Raw genomic sequence first — 23553 nt, 5'->3', positions numbered from 1 at the left:
TGGTTTTGTGATCCAGGGTCATACACACATACACACACACACACACACACACTTTTATTTCCAATGCGATTAATACATGTCTTAAATATAATTTAAGATATATTACATAACCCAACTATTCTTTGTAATGATTAATCGCAGCATTTTTTTCTTTTTTCTATCTTTTTAGTTAGGAGATTTTGGAAAGCCAAATAATCCAACTGAATCATGCACTAAAGTTTTATTGTTGTTGATTAGAATACAATTTTGTATAAATGAGGATATGTTACCACTAACAATATTTTAAAATGAGACATCTTGAGGCATGCATCAAATAATGAATTAAGATTAACATTTCACACATAAAACCATAACATTTCCATAATATTTATTCACTTTTAAGTTTTACATTTATGTTTTTGATAATCCAAACCATTTTAAAATAAATTCCTTGAATGTAATGTATAACTTAATACATTCTCAGGAAATCAAACTCTTAATATAATGTTTGAGCTACTAGCTTGCTAAGGGAAGAGATGCACTAGATGTGACATTTAAATGAAAGAGAACAACAAATATGACAACCCTAGTACAAAAATTGCAAAGAAATGAAACGTATATCAAGGAGGCAAGAAAGATAAATATAGCATAGAAGAATTTGAACGTTAAGAAGCGCAAGGTGGAGACAACAGTGATAGAACAGGAAAATCAATACACTCAAATCTTCCCAAGCTTCTTAGCAGCTAGATATATCTACCTGCTTCATCCCAAACATATCTCCTCATTAAAGACAATGAGGCATGACAAGAAAACGAGATTGAGAGACAAACTGTAACCTAAGCCCTACAAGCGCTCAACTTGTACATCAAACTTTTACAGCCTATGTTGGTGAGAAGTGCACAAAGCAATTCTCCATGATGCTGGAGCCTCCGTTATTAGTTTTTCCATTTTACGTAACGGAGGCCTTTTGAAAATGTCAAGCCAAACCGCAAAACACATCCAACTAGACGTCGGCCCTCGATATCGGCCCTATCTGCTCGCTGTTAAAAGGCTGGAGCTGGGAACTTAAATGGAGCTGTGGTCGGGATTCTCCGGCCTCGACGCAGGAGATTAAATTATCGCTGGATAAGTATCTGAGAGGTTGTGTGTGGGAGCGCGCTGGAAGTTGGATCCGGAGTTGAGCTGAGGTAACGACACTTGGTCGTCTTTCAAACGCAAAACAGATAACGGGCACGCCAAGCTAAACCTATTTAAGCATGATAACCCCTCGGCCAATAGCCTTAGAGCTCTCACCAATAGGGTTAACTCTGCTAAAGAAGGTGTTAAAACCAGTGTGCAGCAGGTCAAAGACCTCTTAATCTTTCCTTAGAAAAGACATCCACTGAAAAACACCCCATGCACTTTGCAGAAGGTGAGCGCAGCCCAGTCTTGGACCACCTGTTAGTGATTTGGGAGCTGAGGATATGATCAGCTTTGCCTAAGCCGCCCCCAGGTGTTGTGCGAGTCATGCTGCGTTTGGCCTCTGCGTCATGGGTGTGTGTGTGTGTGTGTGTGTGTGGATGAAACTGTCGAAATGAACAGTTCTTAACTGGTTTTGCATCAGGCTCCAGATTTTACACTGAAGTTGCAACACAATATCCAAATTGTAAAACTGTGAACTGCATAATCTGCACAATATGTAAAACAAGGCAAAAATGATTATATGAATGATTATATTATTATAATATATTAAATATATGATGTGTTATACATTATATATTTTATTTATACATAGTGTTAGTATTATATATTTAGTATATATATATATACACAATGAATTATAACAACAATAATAATAATGCATTTTATTGTACATATATACAAATACACACATTAATTAATAACAATACATTTTATATGCAATACTAACTTATATACTATTATATACTGTTTTATTATAACAAAAGATGTAAGTGATTTATACTACATTTGTGTCAACAAAGGTCAATAAGCACATTTATTTTGCTCTCCTAAAAATGCGTGATTATCAAAAATTTATCCGAATGGATAAAAGGATCCCTCTAGAACCGGTGATCTTAAACGTGTATTAAGAAACTTTATGCACTTATCGGGAAGTCCGATGTGAATGAATGAACGAACCTGATCTCTGCAGAACAAATGATGGATTATTTATGTGCAGCCCTTTCAGTGGTCTGAATGCTGAAAATACTAATGCATCAAGGGGCAGTGATGAGTATATGAGCTGTCTCTCATCTCTCATATGAGCATGCTTTTATGATGAGCACAGATATTGTTAATGGAAGCTTTATTTTTTCTTCAAAGAAGATGAGAAGTTTAAAACGGGATGTCCATGGACTGTTTGTGTTGGTATCACCGAACCATATCTGTGACATGTACAGCCTCAGGGAATGAAATATCGTTTTTCTCCTCGCCTTCTCCCTGAAATTCCTAACACAGCAGTTCACACGCTTTCTCAAAATAGAGGCTGTTTCACACCAAACCGCTTCCCGCCATCAGGCAGGAACAATCTGCGCAGACTGTCAGGCTGGCATGTGAAATCGTTTTTAAAATGTATTAAATAACAAGGTGGTTTGAAAACAAAGTACACTCAATTCAGAGTACGTTATGTCCAACACAGAGCTTAAAGCAGTGCAGCAGATACAGGTTCATCTCTGAATATCTCCCGAAGGCTCCCAGTGAACAACAAAAGATTCATTATTAGCAGTTTATTTGAAAATGTGGAACGAGACACTGTGTTGCTGTTGACTTGAAAAACATTCATGTTGTTGTTTTTTTTATTATTATTTATTTTTACTTATACACTTAAACTTGTAAATTACATTCTGCCACAAAGACTATTTTTTATGCTTGCAAAACATGCTTGCTGACATTTCAAATTGGTTGCTAGTTTGTTTTTCAGAGGTTTGCTAGGATGGTCAGGGTGATTGTTAGGGTTTTAGGTGGTCACATTCATACCGAGATGCAGTTCTCACGGTTAGATGTCTGTTCAGATCCCTAAGCATGAATGATAGCATGAGCCCTAGAGCAAGCAGCACTAATTACAAAACACCAAACTAGCTAGAACGTTTTGCGATGCATAATGAAAGGAGGGCGGTTAAACATATCCACTCCTGGAGCACTTTGGAAACAAGCTTAGCAAATGAGTTTCAGATCTCTTCCCAAATTTGTTTACAGCATACCACTTGAAAACAAACACTTTTTCTTATAAACACATTATATAATCTATACCAGACCAAAGATCACGTAAAGTGGTTCCAATGAGCCAGGCGTAGAATCCAGAAGCCGTGGGACAAGACTCCATTAATTAGCGCAGCATCCTTCCTCTGCAATTCAAAATACTTTGATAAAGATTAAAATGTTGCCAACTGACTCAACAGAGAAACAGAGCCTTGAATTTAGGTCACGGGGAGATGATAAACAATTCATAAGTGAAGCCCAATATTAAATATATAATATGATTCAATATAGTAATGAAAGAAAGCATTGTTAAGCTGCTAGACTGTTATCCAAACAACTCCAGAAAGAGAATGCCACACACACACACACGTTCGCACATAAAAGCCTGCGCACATTACAGTTGTGGCAGCACTCAGAACAATTGTCTTTCACTCGAAGGTGACTCGTTCTCTCTCCATTTCCATTTCTCTCAGGGTCAGCTACGTGCATCTCTCTTTATGCGTGCGTATAAATTGAGAAGAGCGAGGTTTGCTTATTGCAATGCTGTCAGAATGTCCCGCAGCAGCCCTGTCCACTGTGCATTAAGAAACTGTCAGCGAGACTATGGAATTAATCAGCAAACCCCTGAAGAAACAATTGCATAATCTAAAGCTATAAACTTGGCCGACCTTGCCTTCAAACGCACTTAAATTTCCACCTTCAAACGGGAGATTGTGGGAGCTAAAGGGTCTGAGTCAATAGATTTCTGTCTCCTTTCTGCCCTCCAATCTTTTCTTCCTATAAAGAGGAATGATTGACTGCTCCTCCTGCCTTCCCAACAGTTCTGAATAAAATTCCATACGAGTTAATTTTTTGAAAGTGACCTCCACTTTGGCTTCACTATACCTTTTTGTTTGTTATGAAAATACTGACTAAGGGTGGAATTCTGTCCTGAATTAATCTTTTTTTTTCCACAACTTGTCTTTAGTCGTTTTCACGTCTGATCATTTTTGTCACTATTAAATCCATTTAGGACTGCAATTATGTTCTGTAATTAAGACAAGCCAGACTTTTGACTATCGGCATAAATTACAATACCATTATTGAAGCTTGTATAAATTATCATGCAGTGTTGTGCAGAGAACACCAAAGGAATTAAACCTGTTGGCGGCTTTTATGCTCCAACTTTCTATCCATCCAGAACTATATATATGTACATATACATATATATATATATATATATATATATATATATATATATATATATATGCGCTCAAGGAATGTGATGGAAAACTTTAGGACAAGCCAGAACATTTCTGGTTCTTGCAAACCTCCTTTAAGATATGAGCAACAATATTTTAACCTATAAAATTATATTTTGGAATTGCTTTACCTTTCTTTCATGTCAAGTCAATGAGGTTGACTGATCAAAAAACCCAGACATTTTTCAAAATATCCTCTTTTGTGTTTCACAGAAGAAGGAATATCATAAGCGTAACTAAATTCTGAGAGAATTTACATATTTTGGGTGAACTGTTTTTTTGAAATTCACAAGAGGTGAAATACACCAAAAACTCCCAGCCACAAAGGCATTCACATCTCTAAGCCCTGCATATTCACTGACCTTAGATCCGGCTCAGAATGGAGGCAACGGATTTCGAGAGCACCACTTCATTTATTAACAAATCAATTGACAGAAAGGTGTGAAGATTGCTATGGTGACAAGATAATCTAATCATCAGAAATTTGGATTTGGTTGTAAGCGACATGAGCCATTGTACCTCTGATGTGAAATGACAAGAGCATAGAGAGAGCATGTACAAGAAAGCAAGGCTGCAATTATCAGCTCCGAGTGTGTTAGTGGTCTTTTAGAAAACAACTCTCCAACTGTTACGAACCTATAACTCTTTGGATCAATCAATCGTGCAGAGACTGTGGACCCTTTAAAAGGGCGCCAAGAATGACGGAGAGATGGTGCATCCTTAAAGGCGCATTCATCTTGTTATTGTAACTTGAGCATGTTTTGATATACTGTTTTTGCAAATATAAGTGGATAGCTACACGGTAATCTTCAGTCCGGTGTTTAAGTGCTGTGATACAATACAGATACTTGAGTGAGGAATTGATTTACAATCTGCCCTCAGAAACCTTGCATTTGTCTACTGTATTAAACCGATGAACAATCAACATTATCTGCCTGATTTCTGACTTCTCTGTAAAAGTAAAAGCTTTAAAAATATGCCAGCATCTTATACTTTTTCTGTGCTGATTAAATTAAACAATGCAAAAATCGATCCAAGTATCTGTTCAAAAGGTGTTAGTTCAAGTTGGGCACCTTCTTTTTTTTGACAAAGCAAAGAAAAAAAGTAAGGGAAAAGAAAATGTAGGCAATTATAACTGATGCTTTATTGTATATTTAGCATTTTTGTGCTGCCACCAAGAATGATAGGAAAAATAGTTTTGCCACACAAACCGGTCACCCCATAACCTACACTCTAAAAAATGCTGGGTTAAATATGGACAAACCCAGCGATTGGGTTGTTTTCAACCAACAGTCAACCAACCACTGGGGCAAAAACAACCCAATCGCTGGGTTTGTCCATATTTTACCCAGCGTTGGGTTGTATTTAACCCAGCATTTTTTAGAGTGTAGCTAATGATCATAAAAGTAATCCTAAATCATTAATCATAAACAAAAGTAGTAGGACTTTCTGGCAAACTTTATTGATGTATGAACAGTAAATAAAATAAAATAAAATAGTACAGTACAGCTTCCTACTTGAATGAGGAAAGAGACTAAAATCCAAAACTTTTAACATTATGTTTTCAATAACATTTCAAATAAGCAAATAAAATCTGATCACAGTTGAATAAAATAAATTTAAAAAATATATATATTGAACTTGCTAAAAGTGCACTGGCATTCTATAGTAAATAATAAAATACAATCCTACAATTGGACATTTTGTTTTATGGAAAGGCAGAACTTTCCTACATTTAAAGCCACCAATGAGCATTACAGTTTATCCCATTCATTTTCCTATGAGTAGTGTCACCTGTCACCTTATACATATGTCTTACCGTATGTCTCTGCATGAATGCTGCATTACTGAACTCAAGCATACAGAAAAGGACATCGCCCTCACAGACAGAGAGAAAAACAAAACAAATAGACAGAAGAAAAGAACCATAAACAGGTAGAAGGTTTTGCCAGTCAAGCATTTTCCCACTCTATTTACTAGGATTAAGAAAAACAAACAGAAATATGAGCTCCATAAAAACCGCCAGGCATTTTCTTTGGGTGCTGACAGCCCTCAGCCCATCAGTGCAGGTGAAAAGATGTAACTGTAGACAGATAAGACTGTGTACAAAACACGAGTGCTGACAAGCTCACTCATTAAACTTGACCGGGCCACAGATGCGGGGTTTATGTTACCAGCCGGCTCTGTCACATGGCAATCTGATATCTCGAAAGAGAGCCATCTTCCTGTGCACAACACCTCACTGGAAAGACAGGCCTAGAGCCAGGAGCTATCTTTAGGTATTTCACTAAAGCGTGAGGAATAAGAGACGAGAGGAGTATGAAGAACTTGTTCGAACATCACCCTGAGGCGGACAAGAACTGTGCAAATTTACTGTTTATGCTAGCAGGAATTCTTTAATTACTATTTTCTTTGACAACATTAAAGGCATCAGGACGTTGCAACCAACAGCATCTGTTGGATATTTACAAAGAGTTCCACAAATCGTAAAATGACAAGATGCTGAGAAAAAAGAGACCGTTAAGAAATGGAAAGTAGATCTCTCTTTACTTCCCAGAGAAAAAAAAAAAAAAAAAGACCACAATTCCCAGTGGGAAACAGTACCTAAGAACATATCTGTTGAAAAAAAAAAAAAAAAAAAGATATGTTGATTGGACAACTGCCAACACTTAATAAAACATCTTCCACATCATTTGACATTGAAGCAAGATGCCGTTTTTATCGTTACCTTCAACATGCCAATTCCCAGATGTGTGCTTTGTGAATTTTAATGCTAAATGTAGCCTACAAACTTTTGTCTTTTGATGAAAAAATAAAAAAAATTAAAGGAAAGCAAACAAACACGGCCTTAAGTGGATACTGCTATTTAAACAGTTTAACAGAAGCAGCCCCATGGGAGGTATACCAAGAACCCTTCGGGGTCTAGAGTGGCCCTGCAGGGGAACTGACGCAATCTGAGATGGTGCTTGAAAGCACAGCTTGTGATTGAACAATGCTCCATGATTTCTGCCACATAGAGAAAGGACGCAGCGGAGAGCTGTGAGGACTGGCTTCCCTGTGGCCAAACACGCCGCAACGGACAGCTGTGTGTGTTTTTGCCATGAAGACACAGAGAAAATGATCGGTTCGCCTTGATTAAGAGCACAATTTGCAAAAGTTTCTGCTGTTTTCTTTGGCTACAAAGTTTGGAATCGACAACCGCAATTACTAACAGGTGTGACTTGTGGTTTGCCTGTTCATACAACAGCTTACAGTAGTTGTCATTTGAAAATTGGCTCTTAATCATGAACCATGCACACATTTGTGTGTGAAATCTCAATGCAAATGCTTTCAAGAACAGATAATTTATCAATAACTTTTGTATTAAGACAACTGAAACCACACATATGCAAAATCATGCATCTTTAAAGAGTGTCATATGTTTGCTCAGACTAAAGGAAAGATCTTAAATGGAAATGGTTTGGCCGCATTTTATGGAAATTAATAACATTGTGCACACAGTCGCTCATTTAGAATATTATTTGCTCATTAACATTATAACTGGTTTCATAACCAATTAATGTGTCTACGCAAGAACTTTTTAGTGACTATATACGAACAATCAACACAATGAGTAAATTAAAAAAACAAATCGCTAAAGTCAAATTATTTTCTATTTGTGCTATAAACATGAACACCCATTACCACAGCAACTGAAGTAAATATCAGATATGGCGACTTTAAAAACATTAATGTGTTTTCACAATTAGCACATTAATGAGTCCAATCAAGAATCAAAATACAGAACATTTTTAGAAGTTAAACTTATTTTAGCTTGACCTGGCATCTTTAAAATATGGGATTCATGGGCAAGATGCAAAAAAAAAAAAAAAAAAAAAAAAAAAGCAGTGCTACGTAGTACAAAAGGAAGAAAAAGCACAGAGTAAAGCAAAACCACTGTACAACAGGTCTAACAAACCCATTCTGTTATTGTGTGAATGTAGTCTTTCACTATCTGCTAATGTGTGGGATTTCGTTCCAATCATTAAATCCAGCACAAACTCAGTTCTTGTGTTCAATTATTTGTTTTCCTGTTTTGGATTCTTTCAATCTGGCCTTGTAATTTGATTTTGGCTTTTTGTTTAGCAGCCACACTGTTCACACAGATAGCATTAACTATTTACAAGTTGCTACATCATTCAGAGGGAAGGAACAAGGGCAGAGGTCAGCCATTTGACACATGTAACCTAGCAGATTTCTAGCTTAGCCTCTGCATCATTTAAACATGCAGATGATGTTTTTGTTTCTAATTAAAGAGCAGTTGTCTTATTGAGTGTCTCATCTCAAAAACTAAGCGCCACATGGCTAAAAAGGCTAGCTGGCAATTGGCGCCAGAGAAGAAGAGTGGAGTGTACACAACCATAAGCCATCTGAAATGTGGGCGTCACTCTGCCCGACATCACTGACACAGTCTAAACCATGTTCATCAGGGTTAGCTTATCCCACTATCCAAAACAAACAAGCACATAAGCAACCAAACCTTTGACAGTAACTCCAACGCCAATGCCCTCAAGCATTAGCAGGGCGAGCTTTAGTCACTACTGGTCGCGTGGAGGAGCCAGAACAAATATTGACAGGGAGTAACTGGGACTTGTTTCCCAAACACCCCGCCGTGCAACATTCTTGTGGACAAGGAACGAAGAACATTGGTGTTTACTGTGAAATCAATAGAAAAAAAGAGAACATTTTGTTACAAGTATAATTTAAACAAACACTAAGTTTTGATGCTCAATTCCTCAAAACTATGTCCTTCACTGAGTTGACCAAGCAAATTAGTTCAAGTGCCTCAATGTTTTCAGCTTCGAGGGTCAAATCTTGTGGTCTTATAACTCTTGCCCAGAATATTTCTCCTTTCCACATTCATAACGAATAGGTTTTAGGGCTTGCTTAAGTAATTAAATAACCCCTGCTCTGTAAGAGCATTACTTGCCTGCTGCGCTTCGCAAAAATGACACATTAACTAACATAAACATCTAAAATGATCTTTGCTATACTCTCCTAGATCAGCACTGCTCTTGTCCCAGGCACACTTTCAATTTCAATTATGGAAATCCATCATACAAATATTAATTATTAAATGTTTAAAATTATGATTATCTAAACAAAGACTGAAATAAATCACAAACCATTTAAATATTTATGACAAGATCATTTCTAAATGTGTCAAAAACTGTCCCACAGCTGTGACATCATTTTCACCACAACAAATAAATCCTAAAAATGTTCTCCAAAGATGATGTACTTGCTTAGACGAATATACTGTCATTTCCAATCAAGCTGTAATTTTCTCAAATTATGCAAAAAAGTGTGATAATATAGTTTAATTGTCATTTCCACCACAAAAAGCTGTTATGTTATTTGAGACGTGACAGAAATGACTATGGGACACTGTTGGTATATTGTTAATAGCTCTCTCTCTCTCTCTATATATATAACACACATACTGTATATAACTACACTTATATTTAAGACAATTTAATTTATTTCACTGGGGCAAACAGTTAAAGAATATATGAAACATCTGCATTGTAAACTATAGCAGTCTCTCTGGCTCCAAATTCACTGAGATATGATGTATTTGGTCACAAAGAAGGATAGGGAGAAATCTGACAGCCTCTCATATCCGTTCGTTTCTCCAGACTATATGTATCATTCACTCATCCATCCATTCACTCGTCTGCTCATTCAGAGGCACGTCGTCAATCTAGCCCAACGACTCCAGCACAATGACTTTCTCAAGATTAATTCCATCGTTCTAGCGGAACTGTACAAGGGCGGGGTAAAATTACGAATGCGTTTATGAGTTATTAATGGCCGCGGCCCGCTGGTTCCCAAACGGGTCTGGGGTTCCAAACCATGCAGGGCAGACGGAGCTGGGTTATAGAGCTATACAACTCAATAAATAATTCAACGGCATTACTTGGATTTCCAGAATTGCCATACATTATACATGCAGTTCAACAAATGTCTCTGCTATTATACACATATCTGTACACTTCAGATATGTGTATAAATGTGTGCCAAATGCGTTCACTAAATGTGTGCCAAAAAACTACAGAGATCTTTTCACCCTCCCTTCTACATTTTTCATGCCGAGGTTTTGACACACTCCAGTGCACCCAAAGAAAATCAGCAACGGCGTGAAGGAGGAAGGGAGCGGAGGACAGGCGGATGGACTTTTTTGTTGTTTCTGGCTTTGCGGGATTGATTTTCATCTCCTGAAGAACTGGGCTAATCTCAATCCTTCTTCTAATCTGGATTCAAAGCACTTGAAACCCAAGGCTTCTTTGCAGATGAATAAAAAAAAAAAAAGTGTCTGTTTGTGCAGCATAGATGATTATGTCTAGATGAAGGATGAAGAAAATATCCAAAATATAAACACATTCTCTGAAAGATCATTTAATGAAGGTGAGGTTTTGCGGTCACACTCTTCCGCTGTTAACATGAAGCAGTGTGAGAAATTAAAGATGTTTATCGCGACATTCTGGTCTTGTCTTGTTCTGTTAAATTTGATGATTTATTAATGAGCGAGTAAATATAGCAAAGGATCGTATGAGCTCAGAATACACACACACACACACACACACAATAAACAGCCACACAAACAGTGATCACGAGGTAAAGAAAATAAAACCCCTGCAACTCTAGAAGGCCTAAAGCTTGGAGAAATCAAACAAACAAAGGCAGGATTTACTGTAGGGTCTCATGTGCACCGTTTAGGCCTGGCAGACAAGTGCTGTTTAGATTTCCCTCGTATACTGCAGAACACATCGATCACGTGTGTATATCAAAACCGCCTATCAATAATTCAGCACGAACACACCATCTGAAAATATGAACAAGACACCAAGGGCAGAAGAAAGAACTAATTTAATACACAAAAGCTAAAGAAGGACGAGCTGGGACCGAAAGAGGAGGAAGAACTCCTCTCCGAACATGTCTGATTATCTCTCCTTGATCCCTATTTCTCTCTTTCAGTCTTTTGTCTTTAACTCCAAGCCATAAACAAACGCTCTATGTCTCAGGCAGGGAGCTTTAAAGGGGTGGGGGGAAGCATTTCAAAATGTCTAAGCCTCAGTGCACAAAACTACGCTGAGAGAAGAGAAGAGAAGAGAAGAGAAGAGAAGAGAAGAGAAGAGAAGAGAAGAGAAGAGAAGAGAAGAGAAGAGAAGAGAAGAGAAGAGAAGAGAAGAGAAGAGAAGAGAAGAGAAGAGATTTGGAGGACAAGCAATGGGCTATTACAGCCATCAAGGGGAAATGTTATGACTCAATTTGCAAGCACACACATACACACACATACTAATACCCCTCCCACACTGCACACACAAAATGTACCGTATTATGCAGCATGCAAGGACAGGACTGTGCTCTCACTCCTGCTGTCTCACTGCAAAACACACACACAGCGTGCGAGAGAGAAAGAGGGCACTAAACAGATTGTCAGACATTGACTCTCTCACGCCTTGCCATTTGACAGTATTTCGCTTCAGTTCCCAAAGCAATACATCTAGAACTCATGCAGCAATTTGATTACCTGACAGACGCTTTTATCGCTCTATTTTGCAAAAACAAGGTGACAGAAACCCAATCTCTATGAAACACTGCAACTTCACAGCACCACACAACAGCATTATGCCACAAGCACAACTACAGTCCTCATATCAAAGCAGTTACTCAACAGCATGATTTGCTGTCATCTACTTTCCACTCTTCTCTTTCTGTTTTTAGGTGCATTTAATGGATAGAAATAGCTCAGATGGACAATCCCTGGAGGGGCATCACTATTGTCCGGCAACAGCTGGAGTGTGTCAAGCCCTCTGCCCTCCCCCAATTGCTACTCCTGCCTTACTTGTTTGACCTTAAGCGGATCAATTGACTTCTCTATTTAGAATAAACACAAACAAGAAGAATGGAAGCATCAAAAGATGTTAAACTGCATGAAGCTTTCACTGCATAAACATCATTTTATAACATGCTTACAGAAATACATAAATTTGATAGCAAACAATGCATGTGCATTCAAATCAAGCCTCATTCACTTTGCTATGCGCTTGCAAGACACTGAAGGCAGACTGTCGCCACCTAGGGGACACTTTTATAGCCGGGAACACCAACCCTGATGCTCACAGCAGCTGTATCGGCCTCACACACATTTCCTCTCTCTAAAACTTAGGTAAGTAAGAGGAAAAAATTTTTTTTCACCTATACAGCAAATTAAGCTAGGAATATTTTTTCCCCCTGCAAATAAATACACAACTATATATTGGCTTTTTCCAGGCCTCAAATATGCTGTTAAGTATGTTGCAGACGTGAGGGTGGATATTAAATGCGCTCTAGACAAAATAATTAAGAAAATCCCTTGCTAGCAGGTTGGAAGGATACCACTGAAGATTTTCTTAAACCTTAATTCACCATTAAGTAATAGATCTGGACGCCTGTGGTGCAATTAAGTGCTATAACATCCCTTTATCCAGGAAACTTTTCTCGGCCAATTGAATTACACCCCTCATTCTGTTGTGTTCTCCGACAGCAGACCGCTCTGGTGCTGTAATTGACCCTGAACCTCTTTTCATTTCAGACGTAGGCTATTACTTCAATGGCCAGCTGTTCACAACCTCTGGATCAGCTACTATAAAACACCATCAAGGAGCTCCTGGTCGCTGCTGTTGATGCCACTGGGCCTGATGGGAAGCATTTGAAATGCCCTTGTGCAGCTGTGTAGCAAGCACTGGGGATTCTGTGTTATATATATATAGGTTGTTTATATATCCATTTATTTTCAGCTTTCAGGCTACCTCTAGCTTCAATGACAGATGTAGATGACAGCACCCGAACACATCGATCGACAGAGACTGGAAAGGGAGGGATTTCTAACATTTTTTATAATGTCCTCTCAACTGGGATTTGCATTTCTATGGCTCTTTTTTAATCTCGCTCTCTCTCTGTTCCAGACCAGGGGAGAGGAGAGCCAGATTGTTTTACGGGCTCAGTAACAGGATAGCAGATCTGCCTCTCGCCACACTTGTGCAGTAAATAATGGAGAGTATATGTATGGGTCTGTGTAAACACAGAACGCATGTATGTGTCTTGGCGCTTGTGTGTTGAAGGTAGTGAGAGAAAAGGGCATGTATCTGTAGTGCCTGCGTCTGTGGTTTGATGAGACCTCTGCACTTATTCTGCTCATTATTAAAGGGCCCAGAATAATGGGCCTCACTCTGACCTATAACCTGCAGCTGGGATGCGATGAATAGCAACGCACACGCTCGCACAATCATGGGCAGACACATGCAGCAGCAAACACACAGATCTAGAGAACATTAATGACAATACACCCATGAAAACGTGTAAATACAAATTCAAGTTTATCCACAAAAACACCAGCTTCACACCTCTGAAATCACTCACATATAACTTTGTTTTTAATTAGCTACAATGGTAATGTGCTCTGGATGGTTGATAGTGTTGTTAACAGTGTGGGACGAGTTAGTGACCAAAGTTTAAGAAATCTTTAACCATAAATGTGAGAAATAGCAAAATTAGCAAGTGAAAATACATACACGTATACATTTAAAACATGATATTACAAATAAATATGTATATAAAATTGGTTAAAGGCATAAAGCAAAAGAGAGCTAAATGAATTTTTGCCAGCTATAATCTCAGTCGCTGCACATACACGCGTACCTGATGTACAGAGTTTAAAGAGGTGACTTTAGCCTCATCTGACATGACAGATTTCAAATGACTTTAAACTGGCTTAGCAGCACAGACACACATAAGTTGTCACTGGCTTAACCAAATCGCTCCACACAAAGACGAATTAGCAAGGAACGAGAAAATCTGGGAAAGCTCTTTCTTTCGTTCGTTCGTTGAAATGCAGTGTGAGTGTCGTTAATAGAGAGAGGATTGCCACAGTGAGACAAACCTGCTGAGTAAGTAATACGGCATGGGTGTTACAATTTCAAGACTGAAAACAAATTGCATTACATTGGATGAAAATACATTTTCATGTAATTATTTGACCTAGCGTGTGAGCAATAGCAGAAAATGAAAAAACAAAACACAAGAAAACAAGAACATTAGTTCTGTCACTGTAAGAGGCAAACCGTTGGAACCTTACATTCAAAGCGCCACAGGAAACTACATATTGATCGAAGCTCTATTCATTTGCAATATAGTAGCTGGAAATATATTCTAGGCAAGAGCAGCAAATCATCATGGTACGGCCGTTATGAAATAACAAGCCTTTAGGGCTGAACCTGTCAGTGCATCAAATCTCGCCTCACCAGAGGTAACATTAAAACAATATCTCCAGAACAGAATTGTGTTCCATACTCAAATTCCTCTTAACGCATTACTTGAAACAATATGAGCAAAGCTAGATTTCAAAAAAATGATAGCATGGTGCTTTTCAGCATCTGGCGAAGGGTGGAGAACAACTTGTGTTTCATATTATCACCGGTTGTGATCCCCTTCTCCCCCCCACGCTATGTTTCACTGGCTGCTTTGTATGCACACACATCTGCTCATCCATTCATGTATTGACCTAGTGAGACAGAACAGGATGAGAGGGGGATGGAGGGTAATAAGGAAGGAGAATATAAGTTGTCGTTCCTACCTGTATTATTGACATCCTGTTCACTGGCGGCTCGGTGGTGTTCGTAACAGGTCCCGTGAAGCTGGTGTGACAGCCAACGTGCCCTTGAGGAACACTGAGGTTGTTGGCAGTGGGTTTGAGGTACATGACCTCTGACCTAGGAGAGCTGAGGGGCAGACGGGTTTGGTAGTCAAAGTACATGGGAGAGGTGGCCAGGGAGGGACTGCTGACAACGTTCATCACGTTCATGGTGTCCCGCTCCTCCACTTCGCTCTGTACCAGCATGATGTCATTCTTGTTGATCTTCTTCTTCTTGCCCTTGCCAAGTTGCGGGTGAGTGTACTCTGCGATCCGACAGTTGTATGTGCGGATCTCCTTGTTTTCCCGTTTACACTTGACTGCTATGGTGATCATGGCAGCAAGGAGCATAATTGAGATAATACTCAGGGTTACTATTAGCGGGAGCGACATGTCCCAGTTGTGGTGTTCTGCGTTAATGCGTGGTTCACCCTCTGGTAAGGGCCCAGAGTAGGCTTTGACGATAAGTTTGGCCATGGCGGACAGTGACGGCTTGCCATGGTCAGTGACCTTGATGATGAGTTCCACAACAGGTGCCACCTCCTCCCACAGTGGCTGGGCTGTCCGTACCTCACCGGTAACCGAATCAATCTCGAACAAGTGTTCTTCATTGCCATCTGAGATCTCGTAGGTGAGGCGACCACTCTCGCCGAAATCATTGTCCACTGCTCTCACGGTGGTGATAATGTGTCCGACTCCCACATTCCGAGGCACATGGATCTCAGCAGTGTCATTCTGAAGTAACGGAAGGACAATGACAGGAATGTTATCATTAACATCCAGCACGCTGACACGGACAGTTGTGTTGCTCTCCAGGTGAGGGTTACCTGAATCCTTCGCCTGGACCTTGAAGTCAAAATACTTGGTTTGTTCATAGTTGAAACTCCTCAGGGCATAAATTGCACCGTCAGTGGGTTTGATGTTAACATATGTAGTGATAGACTCCTCGCTTACATTCGAAGGAAGGAGGGAATAGGATACAGTACCATTTTGGCCCAAATCTGGGTCATGAGCAAGAACAGAACCCAGATATTCCCCTGGGATGTTGTTTTCAGGCACCTGGAGAAGGTAGACCATTTTTGTGAAGCGGGGTGCATTGTCGTTTTCATCTAAGATCTTAACAGTGAAGGACTTTGTTGAGTTCAGGGGTGGGTTGCCATTGTCTTTGGCCACAATAGTGATGTTATACTCATCCTTTACCTCCCTGTCCAGGGGTCTGTCGGTCACTACTGTGAAGAAGTTATCATAGTTCTCCTCCAGCTTAAAGGGAACGTTTCCCAAAATCCTACACTGGAGCTGCCCATTGCGGCCAGAGTCTTTGTCTGTGACTCTGACGAGTGCGATCACTGTCCCTGGAGCTGCTGCTTCACTAACTGCCCCCTGACGCACAGCTACGAAACCTATCGATGGCCAGTTGTCATTCCTGTCAAGCACTTTAACGGTGACTTTACAATGGCCAGGAATTGGGTTGGGGCCTTGATCCTTTGCTTGAACATCAATCTCTATAATTGGGTTCTCCTCAAAGTCGATTTTACCCTGAATCTTTATGACACCCGTTCGGGGGTCTATTGAGAACAACTCTTTGATCCTGTCTGGAACATAACAGCTAAAGGAATAAGTAACCTGGCCATTAATCCCTTCATCAGGATCGGTAGCATTTAAATCTATCAGAACCATGCCTGGGGGTGAATTCTCAGGGATCTCCACTACATATGAGGGCTGTTCAAACACAGGGCTGTTGTCATTGGAATCAGTGACTTTCACATTAATTTGCATTGTGCCTGATTTAGGATATTCTCCTCCATCTGTGGCAGTTATAATTAAAGTGTGATGGCTACGTTCCTCTCGATCTAAGGATCTCTGAACGATCAATTCAGGGAATTTGGTTCCATCCCCTCTGGATTTAACATCCAGAGAGAATATGCTATAATCATCCCGCGTGATCTGATATGTTTTCAGGCCATTCTCCTTAGTGTCAGGGTCATAAGCAGCAGCCAAGGGGAAACGTGTGCCTGGGGCTGCGTTCTCAGATATGTCAATATCGATCTGTTCAGAAAGAAAGCTTGGTGCGTTGTCATTTATGTCTTGTATCTCAACTTTAATCATGCAGATCTCCTTGTCGTTGGCAAACACTTCCATGGAGAGCTGGCACTTGAGGTTTTGTCTGCACAGTGTTTCCCTGTCGATCCGCTGTTTAGTGTATAATAGCCCGCTTTCAGGATCCACGTCGATAAGGTGTGGGGCAGAGTTCTCCAACACCCTGAAGTTGGATTTTTTCCCCTGCTCTCCCAGTTCCAGCTGTGCATCCTTGGCAATGTTTCCAATGACGCCCTGAATTTTCTCCTCAGGTATTGAGTAGTTCAAGTTTTTCAACGTCAGGGCTTGCGCCCATAAAAGTAGGAAAAGGAAAACAGAAAGATGCATCCCTTTCAGTGAGAGTGTCTTAGGTTTCTGATGCCTTTTACGCCTCCGACCTGTTGATCTTCCTGGCAATATCACAATATCTACCTTCAATTACTGAGCACACATGCCGATTCATGATAAAACATGTATAAAGTCATTATGTGGGCTTTTCCTTTGAATGCTCTTTTCTTTCCTCTGTAGCAGGGCTCTCTTTATCTTGAGTTTTTACAACAAACGGTGGGGCTGTACAGCTAATTTATATTCTGATGGCGCATTGGAGGCATAATCACAATCCAGTTTCCACAAAGAAATAGCCTTTCCCAGCCTCTTCTCCTGTAATAAAAATAAAAGAAAAACATCTCTATCAGATTATTGCATACAATATTGCACTTGATGATTTTAATCCTGACATACAGATTTTAACAAAGACCTCGTGTCTCAGCATATGCGCTTTTTTTCTCTGTAGTGTGACCGCGTAATTCTAATGCGTAATTCCTCATTCCCTGGCGAACGACGTGGATGGCATGTCAATCCAACATTAAGATGCGTCGGAGCGCTTTAGCGCTGAACACAGGTGAATGTTTGTGTTATTCTGCTTTCAACATGTAGGCTAAGCAATGCGTCGAGGATGCGCCATGTGGCACGAAGAGCGTTACGCGCATCAAACGCGCAATTATGGATAAAGGTGGTGAGCAAATAAAAACGGATAAATCTATTCCTATTTCCCTGCGTCCTGAAACAGCTGCTTAACTGATGCCATATCTATACCTTGCTGTCTTAAGGCAACCCCCTGAATGTAAATGCGTTGAAATAAGCCTCTTAACCGGCATAATCCGACTGTTAAATACAATTCTTACATAGTCGCATAAAGCAGAGCAAATGAAACACAATCCTGGATGGTTATTTATACTGCGCTTCTTGAATAAATTCGAGAAGAAGCTGTTGCATCCTCTCTGGCACTGTGTGCATCCAGCAGCTCCATGACATGTCATGTTTTTTTTTTTCTCTCGAGGGAGACACTTTGGAACAGAATGATGATGATGAGAAACATCACACAGACTTACCTGTAGCCTTATATCCCGTCTAAACACAACCATCACCAAAGACGAGTTACATCCTTCATGCACCTTCCCAATGCGTGGAAAAAAACTCCAGCTAGACTGTATGAAAAAATAAAGTGCTCCCCAAAAGTGAGCTTGTAATGTCAATGTGACTCTCCTCCGCTCATCAACTCAGACTGGAGACACTTCAGGACAGATATCTTGACCCAAGCGGAAAATATACATCCACAACCGTTGATATCACCAGAACAGCTTCTTGTACTGCATCGATGCGGGGTGAAACATCCCCGTGATTAATGCGTCCAGTCCCTGATACAAAAACCGAAAAGGGGAAAGCAAGAGTGTCCAAAGTTTAAATGTGCATATCAACCGAAAGTGTTCAGCCCAATCCTACTGTCACTAAGACCAGCTGTCAATAACGGTAGGGGAATAAAAGCACTGTGGTGTGCCAGTGTCCCTTCTGCCTCCTCTGCGCGTTTCTCTCGCTGACTGTCTGACTCTGTCTCATAGTGCATTAAACATTGTTACTGATCCGCCGCCAACCAATGGATGAAGGAGGAGGGGGTTAACGCAGCCAATCGGGTTCTCGGAATTCAAATTGTGGGCGGGGCTTTCAAAGCGGTCCTTTATGTGAGTGATGTGGACGCGTTTCTAAGCGCAGACGGGAGTTTATAAAATACTCTTGTACTTCGAGAGCTCGAGCGGGGTTGGAATCTTTACGTTGAAGAAACTGCCTCTATATATAAATATATTTATATCGGTTTTCAGTAACCAGATTGTCCACACACACACACACACGTTTAAGACGTTCACCATGCGCTCATTAATAATAATAATAATAATAATAATAATGCAAAACGATATCCGGTATGAGTTCAAAAGAAACATTTCCGGTTTTGAGTTAATGAAGAGCTACTTGAGTGGTGAATGTGATGAAGGTGATGAGGGTGCATACGCCTATAAATGTTCAAAAACAATGTTCAAATTAGAAACCTGCAGGCTATACAAGTTCATCGTTTGTTTTTATTCACTGAGCTTTCTAGAACTCACTTACAGTTTCACACATTGAAGTTGTCTGTCTGTCTTGTTTCTCTTTTTTTCCCTCAACATTTTGGTGCTGGTCTTGTATTTGGCTGTCGGCTCTAAAGAAAGACATAAAAACACCAGTAAAGGATTTCTTAGAACTTTTAGATTCTAAGGAGTAATTTTAAAGTATTTAGAATACCCTAGGTTTGCATACTTCAGAACAGTGAAAATGTGCAAGGTTTTCAGACTGTTCTGTGCATATAGGAAAGGAACACAAAATATAAAAAGCATAGCTATAAAAGCTTTTAAATGCTATATAAATGCTTCATGAGATGTGCCAAGCAGCTGAAGGATGAAAGAACAGAAAACACAAGATGCTTCTCCCACCTCATTAGGCCCTCTAGTGGACACCTTTGAACCTTCAACTAGAGTTTCCGTCGTTTTTCAGTCTAAGTGAAGTTTATGACTGCACACATTACAAACATTGTGTATATTCTTTAAATGTACTGTATATAGCATATTTATAGTACATTTATTAGTATTAGCATTATTTAATTTAATATTTTTTTTTATGAATATGTTTGTTTAATTGTAAAAAAATATACAAATGATTTAAAATGTTTTACAATTACAAGTTTATAATATTTGATACAATATAATAAAATAAAATGTTTTTATATATTTATAATAAATGATAAATAATATTAATGAATAGTTTATTCAATTATCAATATTAAACATTTCATTTTAAAAATGAAAATGGGTATAATTATAATTTAATCATTTGTAATTAATATATCACGTAGTGAAATTCTATGAAACAAATATAAAGATGTTTAGGTAGAACTCACCCCTATCCACTGATCTGGTGTCAGTCACGCTCTGTAATCCTTTTTGATATGGCAAATAATAAATCTAAGTCCAGATCTGCTGCCTTTGTCTGACGCAAGTCTTCACTGGCTCATATTGGAGGCTGCTCACATGGGCCTGACTCATCATCGGCCAACATGGGGATTGGAGCCGGTGTCTGAATTCATTGTGAATTCCGGCACATGGCACCTTAATATTCTAGAGATGCTTCTCCATTGTTATACCATTACAGGGCTGCCTCTGTAATGCAGGTCATTTGAAGCTTCTCTGTCTCTAATGCCCTTTGATTATGCGCAGATAGAGGAGTGTTTGATAGTGCTTCAGCTGTAAATCTTCCGGTTCAGACTCAATATGGCCTGCCATATCCTTGACCTTGGACATGACCCTTCCTTTTGATGTTGATGATGAGGTTTTTCTATTCTCTGGGAAGTGCTACACATACGTCATAGTCATGAGGTGTTATATAGGATGGGGATTTAAGAGGGAGTGCATATCTGTCTTTTTGTATCTTTCCTCTCATGCCTCTTTTTGACTACATGGAAGATGCATATGGTGTTACTGGCAAGCTGAAAATGGCATGTGAATTACTTCAGCGGATTTTGAGGGACTTTCTGAGAGAAGCCATACGGTACATGTGCTTGCGTGTGTGTTGTGTCAAATCTCTCTCCTTGTTGCTTGGAGAAGCTGAAAGCTCTCTTTTGGATTCCAAGTGAATCTACTCCAAACTCTATCAGTGTTTCTTGAGGGTTCGGCCTTGATGAAAAACCACCAAAGCCACACAATAGAAGCCCTGCTATTAACAGCTGTCTCTATTAGTCCAATTAAATTGCCTTAAGATATGCCGGGGACAGAAGCCACATTTGGAAGGATGGAGGCAAATAGCTACATTAAAACACAATTTTGCAAATTAAATTTCAATTTAATGGCACAGTTTTTCTTCAGGTAATGAGACTGTGCGAGGGCCTAGTCTTTTTGGACAGGCAGCGTCTCTCTCTCGCTCTCTCTCTCTCTCCTCCTCTTCCTTCTATGGAGAGGAGGCTTTTATGTGGTACAAAATGCAATTTTTTTTTTCCATGTCTGCCGAGGACAATTCTCAGAGGAGGCGGTTTTTCAGTGTAGCTGCCCTTTCCAGTAACATTTTCATCTACGTGTGCTCTCTTCTCCTCTTGTTCTGTTTTGCAATGGAAAGGGAATGAAGGGGTGTGTTAGAATCAGAGAATTGTCTGTCCTTGCACTCGTTAAATGACAGAACTTCACACGTATCGTCCTATCTGTCTATAGATCTGTCTGTCTATGCATGTCTGTGTACACTAGCGTCACATATCCAGCTTCATATGTATGGGTTTTTATTTTCACTAGGTTTGTTTGATAGCTCACACAGTACGGAGTTCAACTTAAGAGTTAAAAAGCTCAGGTACGAATCCCGTGAAACTACGGTTAATCAAAACTGCATTTAAGGAAGTTCAAATGGCACGGTTGCATCAACAAATCCGTTTTTATACCAGTTTTGCATTTGTTAACACTATCGGGTAGGTCTAGGGTTGGCTTTGGTGTAGGGGATATTTCAATTATCCCCTATTGCATTAACTTATAGTGATACTCCCTGTCTTATGGAAGGAGACTCACACAGAGGATTAGAATAATGCAGATAGGGTTTATTAACAGTACCAGAGGTAAATGGATGAATGGCAAGTAAGTGGGTTATCAATGCAGAGGTTCTCAGTACTGATAAGGTATAATCAAATAATTTTTCCTTACAGGAGATTGTGGCAACAACAGAGGAGGAATGGATGACAGCACACACCTCTGTGGAGCAATCCAGGGAGACACAACTGAGACTTGGAAGGAGACACACATTGGAGAGGAGAACAGGAGGTAAGTAAATGAAGGCGGTAAATACATCCAAGTATCATTGAGTAGCATAGCGAGTCCACCCAGACAGAAACCAGCATCAGCCCAGATCCAGCCCACATGGATGAGACCAGACACTGGAGTGGAGTGAGGTGTGTGCTTATAAAGCAGTCTTGATGAGGGTGCAGATGCAGTGCAGGTGTGTGCAATCAGTATTCAGGTGAGGGTGTGCGCTGTGATTGGATGGTGAGTGAGCCTGTTCTGTGACACTGTGGATATTTGAATTATGAAATCTATCTATCTATCTATCTATCTATCTATCTATCTATCTATCTATCTATCTATCTATCTATCTATCTATCTATCTATCTATCTATCTATCTATCTATCTATCTATCTATCTATCTATCTATCTATCTATCTATCTATCTATCTATCTATCTATCTCTCCACAAGCCACCCACACACTGAAAGGTCAATAAACCTGTGAAATAAGTACATAGCAGCATGTATCACCCACCCATCCCTGCTGCACATTCAGTGTTGAGAACAGTTAAGCAGGCTTTCAGATTAGACACCACAACAACTCAAGAAAAAGGCCCAGTGTGTGGCTCCATCTCACCACGAGCCAAGCAAGAATGTCTGGGTCAGACCTGGGGCAGTTTGAGAGAAGAAATTTTTCACTTTACCCTGCTAGACACCCTCAGTCCGCCTTACAGCAGGGGGGTCTTGGCTGAGCGGAGGAGGTGAGAGCGACAGGTCTGCTGGCTTCATTCGCTCTGTCTGTGTGGAGTCCCTGCCATGCTGCATTCAGAGGACTGGTAATGGTCCTGAGGTGATGTCTGTGTGTGTGAGAAAGAGAGAGACCTTGCCAACTGGATTCAGAGACATGACACTGAGGTGTTTTTGTGCCATTCTGGTTTGTAAGTAAAGCTGCAAGTGTTTGAGCGGACGTATGTTGTTTTGTACTAGATCACAAAGCTTTTGTAGTTTCTGAGGTGCTGAATGAATCATAGAGACTTCACTCATTTACTGAAAGGAAAAAGAAGGAACTGAAAACTGATTTGAATTGACTTTTCGTTCAGACCAGGCATAATATTTTGAATGTGTTAAAACACGTCTGTGTATCTACGCTCTTGCTGTGATGACAAGGTCAGATATGGTTTAGCCCAGAATCGAATATCACATGCCCCTGTCAATACGGTTTATG

At 39.8% G+C, this 23553-nt stretch overlaps 1 protein-coding gene across 1 annotated transcript in view; it reads right to left on the bottom strand.

Annotated features, from left to right (window-relative positions):
- The window catches only part of LOC306856577 (protocadherin-17-like), a gene marked incomplete at both ends in the record, with an annotated part of 69595 nt that extends 52039 nt beyond the window's left edge, over positions 1-17556 (bottom strand). Inside the window, one exon of the mRNA XM_079395939.1 lies at positions 15076-17556. Coding sequence (XP_079252065.1) covers positions 15076-17556 — 2481 coding nt within the window. The remainder of the gene's footprint in view (positions 1-15075) is intronic.
- Between the last annotated feature and the right edge of the window lie 5997 nt (positions 17557-23553).

Source organism: Barbus barbus (assembly GCF_936440315.1).
Source record: "Barbus barbus genome assembly, chromosome: 37".
NCBI classification, from domain to species: domain Eukaryota; kingdom Metazoa; phylum Chordata; class Actinopteri; order Cypriniformes; family Cyprinidae; genus Barbus; species Barbus barbus.
Note: the sequence above shows the minus strand (reverse complement) of the source record. Positions and strands in the feature narration are given on the sequence as shown.